The 23,227-nt window shown below is 36.4% G+C and overlaps 1 protein-coding gene across 1 annotated transcript in view; it reads right to left on the bottom strand.

The window, feature by feature from the left end:
* The window catches only part of MORC1 (MORC family CW-type zinc finger 1), a 243,757-nt gene that overhangs the window by 92,336 nt on the left and 128,194 nt on the right, over positions 1 to 23,227 (bottom strand). The window contains 3 exon segments of the mRNA XM_057544938.1: positions 16,614 to 16,768; positions 18,969 to 19,112; positions 21,317 to 21,381. Of these exon segments, the coding sequence (XP_057400921.1) occupies positions 16,614 to 16,768; positions 18,969 to 19,112; positions 21,317 to 21,381 (364 nt within the window).

Below are 23,227 nucleotides of genomic sequence, written 5' to 3'. Positions count from 1 at the left end.
TATAGATCAGGCGAGAGTGGGATAACATAATCAAAGTGCTGAAAGAAAAACATAACCTGCCAACCATGAATACATTACCTGTATTGAAGCTATCCTTCAGAAATGAGGGAGAAATAAAGAATTTCCCAAACAAACAAAAGCTGAGGTAGTTCATTACTAGACCTGCCTTACAAGAAATGCTAAAGGGAGTTCTTCAAGCTGAAATGAAAGGAAACTAATTAGTAACTTAAAAATGTGAAAATATAAAAGGGTATATATATAAAGGGTATACCCTTTTATATATAAAAGGGTATAAATATATAAGGGTAAGTATATAGTCAAATTCAGAATACTCTAATTCTGTAATGATGGTATATAAATCACTTAACTCTAGTATAAACGGTAAAAGACAAAGTATTAAAACCATAGCTACAATATTTATTAATGAATACACAGTATTAAAATATGTAAATTGTGAAATAAAGAACATAAAATGCTTGTGGGGGGAGGGAGTAAAACAGTTGAGTTTTTATATGTGATAGAAGTTAAGTTGTTGTAAACTTAAAATAGACTGTTATAACTATAACATGTTTTATGTATGCCTCATAACCACAAAGCAAAAACCTATAGCAGATGTACAAAAGATAAAGAGAAAGGATTCAAAGTATAATACTACAGAAAATTATATCACAAAGGAAGAGACCAAGAGAGAAAGAAAGAAACAAAGGAACTACAGAACAGACAGAAAACAATGAATAAGGTGGCAATAGTAAATCCTTATCTATCAATAATTACTTCAAATATAAGTGGATTAAATTCTCCAATCAAAAGATGTAAAGTGACTGAATAGATAAAAACCAAGACCCAGGGCTTCCCTGGTGCTGCAGTGGTTAAGAATCCTCCTGCCAATGCAGGGGACATGGGTTTGGGCCCTGGTCTGGGAGGATCACGCATGCCGTGGAGCGGCTGGGCCCGTGGGCCACAGTTACTGAGCCTGCGCGTCTGGAGCCTGTGCTCCGCAACAAGAGAGGCCGCGGTAGTGGGAGGCCCGTGCACCGCGATGAAGGGTGGCCCCCGCTTGCCACAACTGGAGAAAGCCCTCGCGCAGAAACGAAGACACAGCGCAGCCATAAATAAAATAAATAAATAAATAAAATTTGAAAAAAGAAAATGCTCCCTATTTCACTTACAAAATTAATTAAAAAAAAAAAAGAATCCGCCTGCCAATGCAGGGGACACGGGTTCGAGCCCTGGTCTGGGAAGATCCTACATGCCGCGGAGCAACTTAAGCCCGTGAGCCACAACTACTGAGCCTGCGCGTCTGGAGCCTGTGCTCTGCAACGGGAGAGGCCGCGACAGTGATAGGCCCGCGCACCGCGATGAAGAGTGGCCCCCGCTCACCACAAATGGAGAAAGCCCTCACACAGAAACAAAGACCCAACACAGCCAAAAATAAATAAATAAATAAATTTATAAAAAACCAAGACCCAACTATATGATGTCTATAAAAGACTCACATCAGTTTTAAGGCCACACATAGGCTCAAATTGAAGTGATGGAAAAAAAGATACCATGCAAATGGAAACCAAAAGAGAGCATGGGTAGCTATATTTATATCAGACAAAACATATTTTAAGTCAAAAACTGTAGGAAGAGAAAAAGAAGGTTATCATTTAACGATAAAGAAGCTGATTCATCAAGAGGCTATTAACAATTGTAAATACATACACCCAATATCAGAGCACCTAAATATATTAAGCAAATATTAACAGATCTAAAGGGAGAAATAGACTGCAATACAATAATAGTAGGAGTCTGCATTACCCTTCTTTTAACAATGAATAGGTCATCCAGAGATAAAATTATAAGAAAAAAATGGACTTGAACTATACATTAGATAAAATGGACCTAACAGACATACACACAATATTTCATCCAATAGCAACAAAATAAACATTCTTCTCAAATGCATATGGAATATTCTCCAGCATAGATCATATGTTAGGTCACAAAATAAATCTTAACAAATTTACAAAGATTGAATCATATCAAGTATCTTTTCTGACCATAATGAAACTAGAAATCAGCAAGAGGAAGAAAGCTGGAAAATTCACAAATAGGTGGAAATTAAATAATGGACTACTGAACAACCAAGGAGTCAAAGAGGAAATCAAAAGGGCAAAGGAAACAACCCATTTACCATCACATCAAAAAGAATAAAATACCTAGGAATAAATCTACCTAAGGAGGCAAAAGACTTATACTCTGAAAACTATAAGACACTGATGAAAGTAATTGAAGATGACACAAACAAATGGAAAGATATACCATGTTCTTGGACTGGAAGAATCAATATTGTTAAAATGACCATACTACCCAAGGCAATCTACAGATTCAATACAGTCCCTATCAAATTACCAATGGGGTTTTTCATAGAACTAAACAAATAATTTAAAATTTTGTATGGAAATACAAAAGACCCTGAAGAGCCAAAGCAATCTTGAGAAAGAAGAACAGAGCTGGAGGAATCAGGTTGCCTAATTTCAGACTATACTACAAAGCTACAGTCATCAAAACAGTATGGCAGTGGCACAAAAACAGAAATAGAGATCAATGGAACAGAACAGAAAGCCCAGAAATAAACCCATGCATAGCAATAAACACCTACATTAAGAAACAAGAAAGATCTCAAATAGCCTTATTTTATACCTCAAGGAGGTAGAAAAAGAACTAAGCCCAAATTAGCAGAAGGAAGAAAAGAGCAAAGATCAGAACAGAAATAAATGAAATAGAGAACAGAAAACAATAGAAAATATCAATGAAACTAAGAGCTGCTTTTTGAAAAGATAAACAAAATTGTAAAACTGTTAATAAGACTAGCTAAGAAAAACAGTGAAGACTCAAATAAATAAAGTCAGAAATGAAAGCGGGGACATTACAGCTGATACCACAGAACTATCAATACAAAGGATCTTAAGAGACTGCTATGAACAATTATATGCCAACAAATTATATAACCAAGAAGAAATGGGTAAATTCCTAGAAACATACAAACTACCAAGACTGAATCATGAAGAAACAGAAAATATGAACAGACCAAGAGTGAGTAAAAAGATTGAATCAGTAATCAAAAATCTCCCAGCATTTTTTCGACTGGGTTTTTTTTTTGATATTGAACTGCATGAGCTGTTTGTATATTTTGGAGATTAATCCCTTGTCGGTTGCTTCATTTGCAAATATTTTCTCCCATTCTGAGGGTTGTCTTTTTGTTTTGTTTATGGTTTCCTTTTCTGTGCAAAAGCTTTTAAGTTTAATTAGATCTCATTTGTTTATTTTTGTTTTTATTTCCATTACTCTAGTTGGTGAATGAAAAAAGATCTTGCTGCTATTTCAAAGAGTGTTCTGCCAAAGTTTTCCTCTAAGAGTTTTATAGTGCCCGTCCTTACATTTAGGTCTTTAATCCATTTTGAGCTTATTTTTGTGTATGGTGTTAAGGAGTGTTCTAATTTCATTCTTTTACATGTAGCTGTCCAGTTTTCCTAGCACTACTTATTGAAGAGACTGTCTTTTTCTCCATTATATATTCTTGCCACCTTTGTCATAGATTAGGTGACCATAGGTGCATGGGTTTATCTCTGGGCTTTCTATCCTGTTCCATTGATCTATATTTCTGTTTCTGTGCCAGTACCATACTGTTTTGATGACTGTAGCTTTGTAGTATAGTCTGAAGTCAGGGAGTCTGATTCTTCAGCTCCATTTTTCTTCTCAAGATTGCTTTGGTTATTTGGGGTCCTTTGTGTTTCCATACAAAAAATGGACATAAGATCTAAATAGACATTTCTCCAAAGAAGACATACAGATGGCCAAATAGCACATGAAAAGATGCTCAACATCACTAATTATTAGAGAAATGCAAATCAAAACTACAATGAGGTATCACCTCACACCAGTCAGAATGGCCATCACCAAATAATCTACAAACAGTAAATGCTGGAGAGGGTGTGGAGAAAAGGGAACCTTCCTACACTGTTGATGGGAATGTAAATTGGTGTAGCCACTATGGAGAACAGTATGGAGGTTCCTTAAAAAACTAAAAATAGAATCACCATATGACCTAGCAATTCCACTACTGGGCATATGCCCAGAGAAACCCATAATTTGAAAAGATACATGCACCCCAATGTTCATTGCAGCACTATTTACAATAGCCAGGACATCTAAGCAACCTAAATGTCCATCAACAGACGAATGGATAAAGAAGTTGTGGTACATATATACAATGGAATATTACTCAGCCATGAAAAAGAACAAAATAATGCCATTTACAGTGACATGGATGGACCTAGAGATTGTCATACTGAGTGAAATAAGTCAGACACAGAAAGACAAACATCATATGATATCACTTATATGTGGAATCTAATAAAAAGGGTACAAATGAACTTATTTACAAAACGGAAGTAGAGTCACAGATGTAGAAAACTAACTTAGATGTAGAACTAACAGATGTAGAAAACTAACTAACAGATGTAGAAAACTAACTAACTAGGGGATAAGGGGCAGGAGGGATAAATTGGGAGACTGGGATTGACATATACACACTACCATATATAAAATAGGTAACTAATAAGAACCTGCTGTATAGCACAGGGAACTCTACTCAGTACTCTGTAATGGCCTATATGGGAAAAGAATAAAAAAAAAAAAAGAGTGGATATATGTAGACATATAACTGATTCACTTTGCTGTACACCTGAAACTAACACAACATTGTAAATCAACTATATGTCAATAAAAAAATTTTTTTTTAAATCTCCCAACAAATAAAAAGCCCAGGACCAGATGGCTTCAGTGGTGAATTTTATCAAACATTAAAGAAATGAATACGTATCCTTCTCTATCTCTTCCAAAAAACTGAAGAGGAGGACACCCTTCCAAACTCATTTTATGAGGTCTGTATTACCCTGATTCCAAAACCAGATAAGGACATTATAAGGAAAGAAAAGTATAGGCTAATATCACTGGTGAACATAGATGCAAAAATCCTCAACGAAACAAAGCAAACCAAATTCAACAGAACAATAAAAGGATCATGTGGTATTTATCCCTGGATGCAAAAACAGTTCAACATACATAAATCAATAAATATGACACACTACATTAATGGAATGAAGACTAAAAATCATATGATCATCTCAATAGGTACAGAAATAGCATTTGACAAAATTCAACACCACTTTATGATAAAAACTCTCAACAAATGAATTACAGAAACTATGTACCTCAACATAATGAAGGCCACAGACAACAAGCCCACAGCCAACATCATACTCAACAGTGAAAAGTTAAAATTTTTCTTCAAGATCAGGAATAAGACAAGGATGTCCAATTTTGCCACTTCTATTCAACACAGTACTGGAAGTCCTAACCAGAGCAACTAGTCATGAAAAAAGAAATAAAAGGCAACCAAATCAGAAAGGAAGAAGTTAAAATTTTCTCTGTTTGCAGATGACATGATAATATATATGCAAAACCTAAAGACTCCACCAAAAAACCAAACAAGGAATTCAGTAAAGTTGCAAGATACAAAATCAACATACAAAAATCAGTTGCATCTCTGTCACTAACAATGAACTATCTGACAGAGAAATTAAGAAAGCAATTTCATTTACAATAGTATCAAAAACAAGAAAATACTTAGGATTAAATTTAACCACGGAGATGAAAGACCTATACACTGAAATCTATTGACTGACGAAAAACACTGAAGACATAAATAAATGGAAAGATATCCTGTGTTCTTTGATTGAGAGAATATTTGATTGAAAGAGTATGTCCATACTACTCAAAGCAATCTATAGATTCAATGCAATCCCTATGAAAATTACTATGACATTTTTCATAGAAGTACAAAAAACAATACTGAAATTTGTGTGGAACCACAAAAGACCTTGAATAGTCAAAGCTATCTTGAGAAAGAAGAACAAAGTTGGAGGCACCACACTTCCTAATTTCAAATTATAACAAAGCTATAGTAATCAAGACAGTATGGGACTGGCATAAAAACAGACACATTGACAAGTGGAATAGAATAGAAAGCCTAGAAATAAACCTACACACATATAGCCAACTAATCTTCGACAAGGGTGCCAAGAACACACATAAAGAACATTCTTTTCAATAAATGGTGCGAAAACTGGATATACTCACAAAAGAATGAAACTATTTTATGCCACTCATAAATATTAACCCAAAATGAATTAAAGACTTAATTGTAAGACCTGAAACCATAAAGTTCCTAGAAGAAAACATATAAAAAGCTCCTTGACATTGGTCTGGGTGATGATTTTTTTTTTTTTTTGATATGACACTAAAAGCACAAGCAAAAAAAAAAAAAAAAAAAAGGTGGGACTATATCAAACTGCAAAGTCTCTATATAGCAAATTAAACAATCAAAAAAATTAAAAGATAACATACAGAAGGGGAGAAAATATCTGCAAGTAATTTATATGATAAGGGGTTAATATCTAAAATGTACAAAGAACTCACACAACTGAATAACAACAACAAAAAAACTCTTACTGAAAAATGGGCAAAAGACCTGAATAGACAGTTTTCCAAAAAAGACATACAAATGGCCAACAGGTACATGAAAAGGTGCTCAACATCACAAATAATCAGGGAAGTGCAAATCAAAACCACAATAAGATATCACTTCATACCTGTTAGGATGGCTATTATCAAAAAGAGAAGATAAAACAAATGTTGGGGATGTGGAGAAAAAGGAAGCCTTGTGCACTGTTGGTGGGAATGTAAATTGGTATGAGCATTATGGAAAACAGTATGGAGTTTCCTCAAAAATTAAAAATATAACTATTATATGATCCAGAAACCCACTTCTGGGTATATATCTGAAGCAAATGGAATCAGTATCTTGAGAAGATACTTGCACTCCCATGTTCATTGCAACATTAGTCACTACAGGCAAGATATGGAAATATGGAAACCACCTAAGTGTCCAATGATGGATGAATGGCTGAAGAAAATGGTGTGTGTGTGTGTGTTTGCGCGCACGAGAGAGAGAGAATAAAATATTATTTAGCCATAAAAAAGTTGAAGATCCTGCCATTTGCTATAAGAATGAATGTGGAGGTCATTACTGCTAAGTGAAACAAGCCAGACATAAAAATATATGATATGACTTATATGTGGAATCTAAAAATAATAATAATAAAGTTGAACTCATAAAAACAGAAAGTAGAATGGTGGTTGCTGGCAACTGTGGGCCAGAGGTAATGGGGAGACGTTGGTCAAAGGGTACAAGCTTTCAGTTATAAACTCAGTAAGTTCTGAGGATCTAATGTACAGCATGGTGACTATAGTTAATAATACCGTATTGCATACTTGAAATTTGCTAAGAGAGTAGATCTTAAGCATTCTTACCCCCCACACATGCAACAAGGTAACTGTGTGACGTGACAGATGTTTTAATTAACTTGACTGTGGTAAATATTTCACAAATATTTCATTAATCATCATGCTGTTCGCTTTATAAACATACACGATTTTTTTTGTCAATTATACCCCAATAAACCTGGAAAAAAATTCTTGTCTATCCTAGTCTGGCAAGAAATAGTAAAATTAATAATAAAATTTATTAAACTAGGTTGGCCTTAACATATGAAGTGGTATACAATTATGGGTATTTTTAATATATGGTTTTAATAAACCGTTTTTTGTTTATGTGTATTAATGAAGGTTTTTAAATTGCCCTTTCATCAAGAAGTTAATTAAGAGCAAAAAAGTGAAATTTCAAAATATGAAAAAGTACTTGACTTTTAAAAATACATCTTAAATATTTCCACCCAATGGAGAATGCTATGTAGGTAACCCAAAATTTATTAATTTCATAATTATATTATTTTAACAACCTCAAGGTATTCTGATTTTAAAATTCAGTTTACATTTATAAACAGGAAATATTTATAATATTCAAAATTATAGAATACATACCTTGAGACTTTTGTTTGAATAATCAACAAGCTTGTTAAATTAATGGAATAATCAGGGATTAATGCACACAGAATTAAAGTCCTGATTTCTAGAATAAGTATCTGAGAAAAGCTGTGAAAATTTAATTTATTGCTAGCTATGTATGGAGTACTGTATTCAGAAGATTCCTAACATTTAAATTAATTTGATTAATTTTTCAGGAGCCTCTTAAAACCAGGAAAAAATAGTGGGAACTACTGCAATAATTTACTAAAAAAAGCTGTCAAAAACAGTAACTAAAAGAGCAGTTCACATAGATTTTGCCTCTTAAAAAGAGGAGAAATGTAACAGCCTCCTAGATGTCAGTTTCATATCTATTCATAGAATGTATAATGACATTCAGGGAATCAGTTAGCCAAGTGGAGAAGTAATAAAATTCAGTAATAAACTACCAAAGCAAAGCTTTGATGTTTTCAATCAAAATAAGGAAACCTAAAACAGTTTATGAAATCAAAGCACCAGGAAAATCTTAAGATGGAGAAAGTATTTAAATGAGGTCCCTGCCTTCAGGTAGTTCTGCATCTAAATAGATGATTATATTCTACTTTTAAAGATCTCAAATAGAAATTACACATCCATTCTCAGAGGACTGTTGATCACACCTCCTCCTCTGTTGAATATTGTCCTATTTGTCATTACCTGTGTCATTCTTAGCTAAGCTAGACATGAGACCCTTGCTAAGCTGATCCATGGTGTGATCATTTATCATTTATAGTCTTGATGGCATCTCTGGGTTAGGGATAGCAGACTGGTTTCAACTGATACGCCAACTCCCATCAGTTGGTAGTGAAGCCTGTACACTCTTGAGGCCAGCGGCCACTTATCAGGAAGAACTGCCATGATGGCTTAGAGAATGTGTGGTGCATTTGAGATGAGAGAGGACCTATATGATCATTTCCCAAAGAACTCTATTTAAATTGAGGCGAGATGAAACAAGGCAAGATGTCTTCAGTGGTGCTGAAGGTGCTTCCAGCGCCATTCTTTCTCTTGGCTCGTGAATGTGGCGGAGTGGGGTTGGGTCAGTCTCATGGTACAGTACAGTCAATGGCAGAAGTAGGTGGCAGCTGCAGTCAGAATACCTTCCCTTCTCCACTCTACTATGAGCACAGCGGACTCCGCAGACTCCAGGAATCTGCAGAGTTGGTCCAACTTCATAGTAAGGTCATTACTTCACCTGACAATGTCGCATCATTTTCTCTCATTCCATATCAGCTGCTTCCCACGAGGATCTCCTTAAGCTGCAAAAATGATTTCAGAACCACCCCCTGCTCCTGACTTGAGAAAATACATGATGACAAAAAAAATAAATAAATCATGAATTTAACCATACTTTTGTGTGATTTTACATCTTACTACCCACAAGTACATCTATACGTATTTGAAAAACTGTAGCATGTACATGTACAAGACATAATGCCATTTTAGACAATCACTGGTAGCCAGGGATCCAAGGACTCCAAGCCACCCTCTAAGGTCCCCTAGGGCTTCCTGCCTACCAGTTCAGAACCACATTGTTCTGCACACTGGAGACTAGAAGGAAGATGGATGGAGGCCTCAGGGTGACAAACTTTCAAAAACAAACCTCAGGAGAATTAGGTTTCCACTGGTTCTTTCCTTATAAAGGAACAATTTTACTTTCCCTTTTCAGGTTATACTTTTATTTCGTCATGTTCATAGATAGCTTTCTTTAGATATACTCATTTTTTCCTATTCTTTCTAAAATGTGGAAATCAAAATTAGACATAATAATAGAAATATATTCATAAAACATTCTGTGTTATCATGGGCAATAGCCTAGTTAGCTACCTAAGTCTCCTCAATACCTGGATTAGCATAATTTTTCTTTCTACCAGGACTCTCTTTACCTTACTCAGACATACACAAAGCCCCCTAACTGACTTAATGGTCTCAAAGTCTAAAGACTCTTTTTGCTGTTGTTAATACAACTTATGTTTAATTCTGATTGCACTGTCTTAATATCAGAGTCATTAGATACAACTTACTCTTTCTTCTAAGGTACACATATGCAGACTAATGACCAGAGTTTTGAGGTCTTGCTTCTGGTATGGCAGGGAAGAATCAAACTGTAAGAATCAAAGTGTATTTAATTCCAGACAAAAGAAGAAGAGCTGGCTTTTTCATATTTTATTTGCAATATAGGTGAGATCCTCTGAGATATTTTAGCAAGAAACTTCATTGTAGATGTAAAAAATGTCATTATCATGATAATAATACAAGTGCAGTCAGAAAGAAAAGGAAGCGTAAGTGCTGTCAATGGTGATAATTTCAATTACCAGGTGAAAGCAGTGTAAATGGATAAAATCTAAGAATGTGATCATTTTTTAAAAAAAGAAATCAATCCACTGAACTCCTGAACCATCCTGCTATTTGCTGGGAGCTGGCACAAAGTAACAATTTTAAACAGAGAACATATTTATGCCATATAAATAAGTTAGGCAAATGTCTATAATGTTTTTAATATTTTAATTTTATCTCTAATTCCTCTCAAATCAAGCCTTCAGCCAATGTAATTTGTTTAGTCCTATAGAGTTCCATTGTTTCTGCTGTCAAATAGTAAATTACCAACTAACATGGGTAACCAAATAGTAGATGAAAAAAGTTTTTCTTTACAGAAGTATTAGAGTTAATAATCAAAGAAAATATGAAAGAATTAGAATATAAGATTTTGGAACTCTTAAGGGATCTGAGCTTTGATCATTAACTGTTAATATCATTAAAAGAGAGATAATCGAATGACTTATGGCTCCTGATAGAAAACACTACCACCTCTGAAGCATCTTGATGAAACAACAACAAAAAAACACATCTGAATTTGGTCAAGCTGCTAGATTCTACCAATTTACAGAGAAATAAACAGAATGGAAGAATCTGTTAAACTACACCCAGTAATTCAGTCAGCAAAATTTAAACCATGAAAACTATAAGACAACCAACTCAGTTTTTCCTACAAATAAATTCCCACTGCCAAAAAAAAAAAAGAGAGAGAGTGAGCAGTAAAGAGAAATATGAGGATGGAGTAGAGGGGCTATGAATTATAACAGAAAATAATTCAAAATATAAAAGATAGGATGGATATTTTTATGATATTAAAAAAGTATTGATAATTTTTTAGGTGTGATATTTGTATTGTGGTTATGTTTTTAAACAGAGTTCTTTCTTTTAGGAATACATGCTAAAATATATACAGCGCTTCCCTGGTGGCACAGTGGTTAAGAATCCACCTGCCAATGCAGGGGACACGGGTTCAAGCCCTGGTCCGGGAAGATCCCACATGCCACGGAGCAACTAAGCCCGTGTGCCACAACTACTGAGCCTGCGCTCTAGAGCCCGCGAGCCACAACTACTAAGCCCGTGAGCCACAACTACTGAGCCCGTGTGCCACAAGTAGAGCTTGTGGTGTCGCACACCTAGAGCCCATGCTCCGCAACAAGAGAAGCCACCGCAATGAGAAGCCCACACACTGCAACGAAGAGTAGCCCCCGCTCGCTGCAAGTAGAGAAAGCCCGTGCACAGCAATGAAGACCCAACGCAGCCAAAAATAAATAAATAAATTTATAAAAAAAGTTCTTCCGTGTTTAAAAAAAAAAAAAATATATATATATATATATACACATATATATATATATATATATACACACACACATACGGATATAATTATAAAGTGTCTGGAATGTCCTTCATAACCCAGTTGTGGGGGAGTAGGTGGGAGCATGGATAAAACCAGTTTGCCCAGAAGTTGATAACTGTTGAGGTTGGATGAAGGGTTTACGGATTTCATTTTCCTTAAATCTGCCTAATTTTGCAATTTCCCATATATATTAGTTTACTAAGGCTGCCATAACAAAACACCATAGACTGGGTGGCTTAAACAACAGAGATTTATTTCCTCACCGCTCTGGAGGCTGAAAGCCCAAGATCAATGTGTTGGCAGGTTGGTTTCCTGTGAGGCCTCTCTCCACCTTCTCACTGCGTCCTCACATATTCTTTTCTCTGTGCACACCCATCCCTGGTGTCTCTTCGTGTGTCCACATTTCCTCTTCGTATAAGGACACCAGTGCCATTGGATTAGGGCCAAGCCTAACTGCCTCGTTTAAAATTAATCACCTCTTTAAAGGTCCTATCTCCAAACTCAATCACATTCTGGGGGTTTCTGGGAGTTAGGACTAAAACATATGAATTCAGGGGAGGCACAATTCAGCCCATACCACCATAATACAAATGTTTTTAAATAAAAGATAAAATACAATATTTTAAAAATACAATAGAATAAATACATAAAATCCGTAACTTCAAAAACTGAATTTAAAAAAAAGACTTGCTTCTCAACCTACACCTTCAAATAAACTTGTCTCATAGCCTCGTCTTTCAATACTTACATAGGCCTCCTCACTCAACGTGTATCCTTAGCAGAATGTTGTGTTTCACTTTTCTTGAAGTGCCTTCCTGAGATCTCAGAGACTTAAGTATATAATAAGAGAAACAAAATTTTGTTGTGAGCAGCTAGCTACATCTAGCTACTGTCGGACTATTATGGGCTAAACATTTGTGTCCCTCCTAAATTCCTGTGTTGATGCCTAATTCCCAAGGTGATGGTATTTGGAGTGGGGGCCTTTGGGAAGTAACGAGGTCATTAGGGGGAGCCATCATGAATGGGACTGGTGCCCTTATAAGAAGAGGCCAGAGAGCTCACTCACTCTTTTTCCACCATGGGAGGATACAACAAGATGTCAGCAGCCTGCAAACTGGAAGAAGGGCTCTCACCAGAACCCAACCGTGCTGGTACCCTGATCTTGGACTTCCAGCCTCCAAAGCTATGAGAAATAAATTTACGTTGCTCATAAACTGGTCAGTCTATGGTATCTTGCTATAGCAGCCCAAGCTAAGGCATAGAGAGTTATCTATTTTTAAAAGAATTATTCATCTAACAAATATTATCCCTTACTTTCAAAATTATACAAACTGAGAAATTAATATGGTTAATTGTCCTCACCCAGTGTCCCATTTCTACCTCATTGGAGGTCATTGGTGGAGGGCCAAGTGCTTGATTTCTGTATCCAGTGCAACAGGACTTAAATAAAATCAGAGAGAAAATACTGGCCAAACCTAACATATCAGGAAGAATAGCACATTAGGTAAAAGTCACCATATGATTCCAAAAATGGTCCTGACAACATGAAAAAAATGAGCCTAATAAGGTGATAACATTTAATAGGAATAAATGTAGGATTCTACACTAGGGTCCAAAAACACTTACTGGAAAAATATAAAAGAAGTATGGCTTAACAAGAACACACATTAAACATTTTATTAAGAACTTTAATTGGTAATAAAGATACTGAGGGTCAATAATGTGCTTACTCAGAATATATTAGGCTATAGCAACAGAATTACAACTTAAAGAGATGATGATCCCATTTTATTCAAGGTTTCATCTGAAATTTTTGTTTCCAGGTAATAGACTTCACAAAAAATAAGGTGAAAATGGTGAATATATTTAATGCCTTGTCAAATAAAGAATAACAACAGAACTTGGAAATGTTAGGATAATATAAGACTGAAGAGAGACAGAAAACTTCAAATAGACGGCTGTCATTTGAAAAGGCTTTAGGCCTATCCTTCCTGGCCCCAAGGGGGAAGAATGAAGTTAGCCTTGCTAACTCCTCCCCATCCTTCAGTAAGTAGCTCTTCCTCACGGAGGCTTTCTCTGGCCTCTAAACTGTGAGCTCCTGATCACTGGCTCCCACTTCTTCTCTGTTGGCCACCAATCCCATTTCTAATTGTCAAATTGCGTTAGCCCTGCTAGACTGTAAATTCCCAGAAAGGGTGGACCACATCTGATGTGTTGGTCCTATAACACTCCATGCCTGGCACAGACGAATGAGTAAAAGAACATATGAGAAATAGATTTGACATTAACATGAAAATTTATTTCCTAACACAATTGTGCAAAGATTCATGGGCTGCCTCAGGAAGTAGCGATTTTTCTTTCATGGAAAATCCTTGTTCAGGCTTAAAATGGCTTCCACTTGCCTAGGGCAGGGGTGCGTGAGGTAGAGGGGAATTAAAGCATGGGGTGGGAGGTAGTGACTCAATTAAATGATTTTTAACCTTCTTACCAACCTGAGGCCCTATGATTTGAGTGCTACTGGGAAAGACTGTGCTTATTACATCATAGATTTCATTTTAGCACGTCAGCTATATTCTGATCCATTTTGGAAAATTTTAGTAATACACTTCTACGTAATTGCTTCTGCTCAAACTCAAATTTCATTTGATATTTCCCTCCATCTTCTTCTTCTCCTTTTCTCCCTATTCCAAAAAGCTGATGATTAATATTTCCATTTTACTGTAAGGATGCATAAAGTTTCAGAAAACATAGTAGCAGACAGTGAGGTGAGGACAGACTCAGAGACAAGAAAATCACTTCTGAGATTCTTAGCACGAACTGTGCCAAAAGTAAATGCAGCTTTGACAAATGACACAAAAGTCATCACCTCTCCATTCCCCTTTCTGCTGATTCGATTTTTACAAGGGCCCAATTTTCCACAGAAACTGATCAGACTTGCAGCAAATACAAAGACTGCATCTTTTATTTATAAAGCAAAAAATCTACCCAAATACTTTTCATTAAAATTGTGTGTCCTGTAATAATAGCTTTCAGAGTATTAGTCAAGCATGACATAACTTTGCTTACTCCTGTGGGAATTAATCAGCAAAGACCTTGAAGGTCGATCTCCTCAGCACAGTTCCTGAGACTACCACTTCTGACCTTGATCACTTGATTCAGTTTGACAATGATGTCTGGGGATGAAATTGTGAGACAGGTGAGCAAATGCACAAGCTCACTGTCCTTTCTCCACTCCCTGCTTTCCTTCTAGAGGAACAGCTTTTGTGAGAGCATCCTCTAGCCCTAAATCAATTCAGAGACAATTATGGAGTTAGGAAACCAACATGTTATTAACCATCAATAATTACAATACAAATATAACTTACTAATCTTGAATCTTATTACATCTACTGAGAAGGTTTTGAAAAAGTTAGGTAGATGAGATAGAAATAGGAAGTTACATACAGGGGGGGAAGGCTGGCAAGTCACACCCTGGAGTTGAGAGTACAAAGTTGGGAGGCTACCCACACTCCACACAGAGGAGCTTCCAGAGGAAATATGAGGATGGGGGAAGTGGCATAATTTTCAAATGCTCAGCATTTTCTTTTTGAACCATGTCATGCTAGCATTTAAAGACCAGCAAGAGGATCACTGATCTATACCACCTCACCCTGTATATTCCTATGTCTTCTACAGCTTTAAGCACAGCCAGCCAAATAATGTAGTCATTCCTACATTTAGTATAACTTCAAACATATCTCTGAGAAAAAAAAAAAAACACATGTGAAAAAGTATGCCTATGCTAAGCAAAAGTTGTACTCTTCAGAGAAGTGCTTCTTAAACTTTAGTGTGCATACACATCCCCTGGAGATTTTGCTAACATGCAGATTTTAATCCAGTAGCTCTTGGGTGGGACCTGAGATTCTGCATTTATAACAAGCTCTCAGGCAATGCTGATGCCGCCGGTCCGCAGACCACACTCTGAGGAGCTTTTAGACTGTGACAGGAAAATCCAGTCTGGGCAGGAAATCTGTGCCCTCAACTTCATTCCCCCTTTACATTTTTTTCCCCTGAGTTCCTGCACTCTTTCCTGTTTCACTGGTACAAGGAAATTTCAGAACCAAGCAGAGTGGGTACAAAAGAAAAGAAAATATTCTAAGATTACAACTTCAAGTGGGACAATAATAAGATTTTAAGTTGTCTCAAGGTTAGAGACATAATTTTTGATATGCATGAATTATACACACTTCATGTAATTCACTGAACAAATACACAGTAGCCTATTTCTTTCCATAAATGAAGCCCTATGTCTGCATAATTTAAAGGAGGTTTATTTAATTAATGCACAGCACACCACTATTCAGGTATCTCTGGAGAGTGAGGTGATATGAAAAAGTCAAATTTTCCAGATAACTAAAGTTTATCTTTTTACGTTTCCAAGCATATGTATTTTAGTGATTTTTTTCATCTAAATCTTTCTGGAATTAACATATTCAAGACTTATTAGATATACAAAACATGGTTTAATATACCTCTAATTATCCAGGGTCAACAATGATTATTCTACAGCATGATGTAACAGTACTGCAGGTGCTACTCAGGTCCATGTGGGGCTCTGCACTCCTACACAGTAGAGTCCTAGAGTGTCCTTTGGGGGTTTCTCAGCTTATTTCCAGCAAACTTCTGCCCCCTCTCTACATGATCAGCTGCCACTTCATAGTGCTCTCTGATTGCCCTCCTCTTAGAATTTTTAATCTGCTGCTTTATTTCTCACATAATATTCTGGGGAAGATTTTAAGATTAATTTCCTTTATGTTTGTTTTTTTAATGCAGGCACTCTCTTTCAGGGTTTGGGGTTACTGGTTACCCGAATCAGTACAATCATTCCAGCTTAAAGACATCACCAAGTTAATCTCCCATTAAGTATCTCTTACTATGACTACTGAATACTCACTGATTCCAGTGTCCTTACAGTAATGGACCAAGTATTGTCCCATAACTTTCAGAAGATGATTATACTCTCGGACATTGAGAAATTCCTGCTTATTATGGGATGGTTCCATGATCTCCAAGGGTATATCAACAATTCCAACCACACCTGCACCAAGTCTGGAAGAATAAATACATATAGAAATTATACGAAATTAAGCTAAGGAAACAGAAAAGGCTAATACACCCTCATCTTTCAAAATCAATTTTTTATAAAACAAATTCAGTCATTTGGTCCAAACCATGTCAAAGTTAACAAATTATCTTATAACTGTACTTTTTAATGTAAGTCTACGGTCATCCTAGTTGTGCTTGGTCCCATAATACAAAATCTCTTAATACATCATTACTGAATTAATAAGACTCCTTTTCCAAACCTATAACCTGACATGGGGAGTCAAGGTGGGTGGGAAGAGGAGTCCTTTTAGCAATAAACATCCCTAACAATCCCTTATGGCAATAAACTGACATGGTCCTCTTAACAATATGAGCCAGTCACTTTTTTCATCCTCATTTCACCTTTCGGGTTGGATTTCTCCTCATCATTGCAGAGGTCCACAGGTGCTCAGTGGGAATATATGGGCTGTATTATCTGAGAAGTAACAGCCTGATGGATAAACTCAAATATTTTTTTCACATTTTTAGTAGCACATGATGTATGTAGCTGGGATATTCTGCTTAGTGCTATAACCTGTTTAGGGAAAAGGCATCCAGAAGTCTAGCTCTTCAGGGGCTCCCCAGTGCCCGCAGCCTGGCACACAAGTCACACCTTCCCAATTTGGGGCCGCTGCCTATCACGTTTTTCATTACTTTCCCCTTCCACCCTGCCCTCCCTTCAGCCAGTCATTCTGTAAGTCTGAATTTGGGCATCATTTCTTCCAGGAAACCTGACTTAAATTCCCCCAGTTTCATTTACTGCCCCTCCTAAGAGGCTTTTTGCACCTGATACTTGCCTCTAACATATATTTGTTCATTCATCAATTCATTCACGCTCAGCACCTGGCCCTATTCGAGGAACTAGGAATACATTATGAATAAGAAAGACAAGGTCCCTGTTTATGAAGTTTCTCTTCTATTAAAGGATGACAGCCATTAAGGGTGATAAGGGCATTTCAGATGGCGATAAGTTGTATAAGGAAAACACAGCAGGTGCTGTAATCTGTGAAGAGAGAAAAGGTGGAGAGGGGTGATGGCAGGGGCTGATTTTAATTAGACAGTCTAAGAAGACCTTCCTGTGGAGCAGACTTCAGAGTTGGTGCCTGAGTGACATGCTAGGACCAGCAGTAAGAAGACCTGAGGACAGAAGGTTCAAGGCAGAGGGAAGAGCAAATGTCAAGGCCCTAAGGCAGGAACAAGCTTAGGATGTCAGAGGAACAGGGAGCCTGCTGGTGTGAGGGGAATGCAGGCAGAGGCTGGGGATGGGGTGTGTCCCAGAGCCAGGCAGAGGCCAGATCACTGGCAGACGATGAAAACCAGTTCTATTCTACGTGCACTGGGATTTTAAGCAAGAGAGTAAATTAATTTATGTTTTAAAAGATCATTCTTGCTGTTCCCACACAATAATAAATACGTATTTATACATTTGTCCATCTCACTGGACTATAAGTTCCTTAGCAAAAGGTAGTAGGTTTTCAACATTTTGTCTGCAGAGCTTAGTACAGTGCCTGGCACAAGATACTGCAATGCAAGTGCTGTTGAATGAACAAATGAGTGAATCACTAATTCCTTGAGAGTGAGGGAATAAAATGAAAAACTGTCCCCCCGAGCCATCCTATTGCTCACGGTTATCCTGTCTGACTCTGTGCTTTTCTATGGTCTCTCTTCGGGACTCTGCATAATTCATGAGAGCAGCTTGTGGAGTTTCAGACCCACCACTGCGAAAGCACCAGAATGTATTACTCTGGGATCCAAGCAGGCTGAAGAGTGTTAAGAATATACGCTCATGCAGGTAACTGGCAGGAACTCATACATGCAGGGGCTGCACAAAATGTTAACAGGGCTGTGGTATAAGACTACGGATTTTTCTTTTCTAAAATTTCTTTACTCTGCTTATATTATTTTTTGAAATATCAGAAACTTAACCCTAGTAGATGGCACAAGAAATGGTAAAATTTCCAAAAGCATGCTTTTTCCTTAGAGCAGGCACACAGCTCCACTGGCATTATAAATTAGGCAGATGAATGCCTGCCCACTGATGGGAAGGGTGGATGGGGGATATGACACCTGCTCCCATTATGATTAATCACTTAACTCCACAGACAAAATCTTACTGCAACTTCCCTCATCCTGCCTGTGCCTCTGAAAACAAAAACATACTTACAACGACTTCAGTTTCAACTGTGGGCCCACTTTCTCATGCATTTTGATCAAGCGGTTATTACTGTAAATGAACATCCCAGCTTGGCTTCGGTTTTCTATGTTCACACCAAAGAACAGGGTGAGTGTCCTTGCTTTTTTCAATTCTCTAGCATTACATTTAGAAAGTAAAAAAAAAAAATTAATAAAAATATACAGTTTACAAACTGTTAATAAACAAACTCAGAAGATAAATATCAAAGGAACTATATACATAAAATATACAGATATTTTGCAAAACTTAGTAAGCACACTCGGTATCTCTGTATGGCCAAGTATTCTGCATAAACATAATAGGCAATAACAATACCAGTCAAACACAAGCATTCTTTGATTCAAAAATGAGTTTGCCAATTTAAATTTACAAGAACTAGAAAGTGCAAAGCAGTTGTGAAATGTTAACTGGTCTAATATGTACATCACAGCATTTTTTGAAAAATGATGATTTGACCATTTTAAAATTTAGGTATTTCTAATTTTCAGCATGTTCTCAAACCTCCAAATATTCTACACAGATTGGAATGTGCCAAAAGATATTCTTTAGTTTTCTCTCTTTTTCCAAATTCAAAGGTAAATCAAAGTTAATTAAGCAAGTTTACAAGGGCAACAGACATTAGCTCCTGTTTTTCCGACTCTGTCTGCTATACTATGTTTTATGTGACTTTTGTATTAAAAGTGTAAAAATAGAAAATGAGACATAGCAGACATGACAGAAACAGTCATAATAACAGGAGGCTGCTTGGAGCTATGAAAAACACCTGGATGTAAGAACCAGAAAGATGGATGTGACTTCAAATACAAGCTTGTCTTTGTAACAACCATGTGACTATGGATGAGTCGCTTCAACTTTCTGTCTCGTCTGAAAAATGGGAATAATACCTGCCTAGCCACTTGGGATTCCGTGAGGAGTAAAACAGATAATGTTCAGTATAAATCTGGAAGACATCAGGTGCCTGGCAAATGTTATTCTCCTTTCCCAACCAAGAATGGTACCAAAAATAATTCTTTCCCTCCACCCATCCTGTAGCTCCTCTCATTACACAAAAACTGCTTTTCTTTTCAAATTCATGATCATGGGCTATTTCAACTGACATAATATACTTACTGGACTGATTAAATATATCTATCATTAAACGACAATGCAAAGTTGTATTAGTCCTTCTATGTGGATATGATATACAGAGTACATCAGACTTTCTGAGGGAGTTACTGACATGAATTAATATATTATGTATTTTTTAAATGCATATACATGTAGGGTTAAATATATATGAATCAAAGTTTTTCTCAAAAATGTCTACTCTATAATTAGGTTCCCGTTGTTTAACTAAATAGAATACTGACTTTGTAAGGGACCCCAAAACAGAGTATTGGAGGGTATGACATAATCACTCTGTGATAGTAAATGGCATACTGATTGTCTTCAAATTTAAAAAAAGCATTTTGCTATAAAAATAAGTTCACACCAACTGGCATTATTGTAATAGGATGGTCACCTTTCATGCCTATCATTGTGATGACAAAAAAGTCATCAACCAGCTTTTTCTTTCTGAAGGCTTTAAAGAGGCCTTTGCTTTTCATTGAAGATTTCTATGACATTTATTTTATATTTATTTTGATAAATGCATAATTAACATTTCAAATTTGTTTTGAAGAAAGTTATGGTTATATAGCACATCACGATTCACACACACCAAAAAATGCTGAAAACTAATAACACTTCCCTAAAAATTTGTTTCTCAAAGTTATCGCAGCTTCCAAAGTCTGACTTTACTTGGACAACAGGGATTATTTTCAATTTAACTTGCTTAACACCTGAACTGGACATCAAGTCAACCTTACCAATGTAAACAATGGTTTTGTAATATAGGCTTGGTATTTTTATTTTAACCGTATATAAGTGATAATTTTACTTGAAGCATACTCTATCTTAAATTGTAAGCAGTACTAGAAGAGGGAAGGAACTGGGACCAACCCTCCAGAGTTTAAATGGCAAAGGACACAGAGAAAGTGAAGTTGTCAGCTAGACCCCTGGGCAGTTCTCTTCTTCATCTCATCAAACACTGAACTAATTTTTCACTCTGTATTGAGAAGTTTTAACATATATATACATGAAAATATATACTTTATAAATACTTTCCATTGATTACGTTGGTTGGGGGATTTTTACCATATTATGCTTAATATCATAAGATGTCACAAGCTAAGGAAGAGAAACTGTCATAATAATCACCAAATCTGCCTACTCAGAAATCAGAATTTGTTTTAATATAGTACAGAGGATTCTAGCAAACAGAAAATCTTATGTCTTACCTCCGTTTCTCTTGAAGAATCTTCTGCTTTGCTTTTACATCTTCCAAAGCTTTCTGTAATACATCCTGGAGAGGTACATTTGGTTAGGAGAGCACATAATGCCATTAAATAATTGAGAGCTGAGTTGATATTTATTATCCTATTATCTAAAGGTTTCACAAGGGTAACAGTGATAGGTCACATTGCCTAATGCAATTCTACAATAGTAGATACTCAATAAATACTTGATAAATGATTAAGTTCCAATAGCTAAGAAGACAAACCAAATCCAAGCCCACAGTTTTCTCTTTGCACATATCCCAATGTCCTCTCTGTCTTTTAGAGAAAGCGTCACTGCTCCCTGTAATGTCACAGTGGCTTTCACACAAACTATGTGAAAGCTTGGGAATGTCATTCAATGTACCTAGACTCTGGCTTTTGTCTGTGAGAACAGAAAATGCTGAATCATGTGATCCATCACTAAGGCTTCCTTCAGAAAAAAAAAAATTGTAATTAAAAAATTTTATCAGAGGCCAAAAGAAAATGTCTCCTCTATATCAAGTTCCATATACCCCTAACTAATCCTCCCCAAACTTTCCCTTTATAGGATATCCCATCCCGGGCTTTCTCCCTTTCAGAGTGCCTCAATACCGGTACCCACCTGTCTTTCTTTTCTTCTCTTTTAATTTGCTATACTGGCTCATTCACTACCCTATCTCTGGTATGCTCTCTCTAACCAGGCAGAAAAAAAAAAATGCATTATTATTATTTCACAAATAAGAAGAGACTTTTTTTTTTTCACACACACACACTGTATTTTATTTTTACAAGAGATAAATAGACTGACACCAAGCATTGTAAATGGATGACCACAACAAAAGCAACAATGATTGCAATTACCAAACACGAAACACACTCATACTATGTCATAATATTGACATTCAGTCCAGTAATCCTCCACTGAAGAAGAGACTTTTAATGTGCTCCATCCTCTTGATGTGAAAGATGGGCATCTCATTTGATGGATACACCACTGACTGAACCTTATTTTCATGGTCTTTAAAGTAAAAGAAAATGGTAAATGCTTGGTAAGTATTTCACTTCAAATTCAACCACCCAACCGCCTAGAGGAATTTAAGAGGTCAAAAGCCGAGGTCATTCTGCTTAGCTCTCTTCTCTGAGTTAAAGAAACCAGTGTGCATCAGAGCAACAAAGCAAGCTGCTCAAAGACATCCCTCCCCTTCCTGTCAATGAACTTAGAGCACAGAGCAAAGAGGCAGCGAGAGGTAACTGGCTAAGGCAAGAAGAAAGCAAGGTCTGACCCGTTAGAAAGAGTCTGTTTCTCTTGTCTCCCAAATACATACAGCCAAGGAAACTGATTATTTTAGAGACAAAATAAAGAAAGCTTAAACTCTTCCTTAAAAGTCAACAACAATAAGATAGCTCTACGCTTACCTTAAAAAAATAAGTGAAAAGAAAAAGGTAAAAGAATTTGGGGAAAGTCATGGATAGATTTGGGGAATTAACACGTGCTACTCTTTGATTTCATCCCATATTCATGACCGTTAGATATGAGAGCTCTTTATCAGACACAGCTCTTGAAAGTTTAAGGGCAAATTACAGAAAGAATTCATATACTGAGTGCACAGAAGAGGATGAAGGAAGGGTGAAGTGAAGCATTTTTTTCTCCCTATACCTCCTTATCCCATGCAAGCACGTAAGTATGTCGTGCAATGACTTACTGTGGTAGAAAGCTTGGTACCGTATTTTTGGTAAAAGTTAGCAAACTTACAATACATGTCCTGCTGCAATATTCTTTTTCTCTTAGTTGCTATGCATTATAATTAATAATAATAGTTCTTTATAACCTATCTTACTCATGGGCATATTGCAAGGATTACAGAGAATGTTTATGAACTGTGTGGAGCAACT

The sequence above is a fragment of the Balaenoptera acutorostrata genome, chromosome 4 (assembly GCF_949987535.1).
Source record: "Balaenoptera acutorostrata chromosome 4, mBalAcu1.1, whole genome shotgun sequence".
NCBI lineage: Eukaryota > Metazoa > Chordata > Mammalia > Artiodactyla > Balaenopteridae > Balaenoptera > Balaenoptera acutorostrata.
Note: the sequence above shows the minus strand (reverse complement) of the source record. Positions and strands in the feature narration are given on the sequence as shown.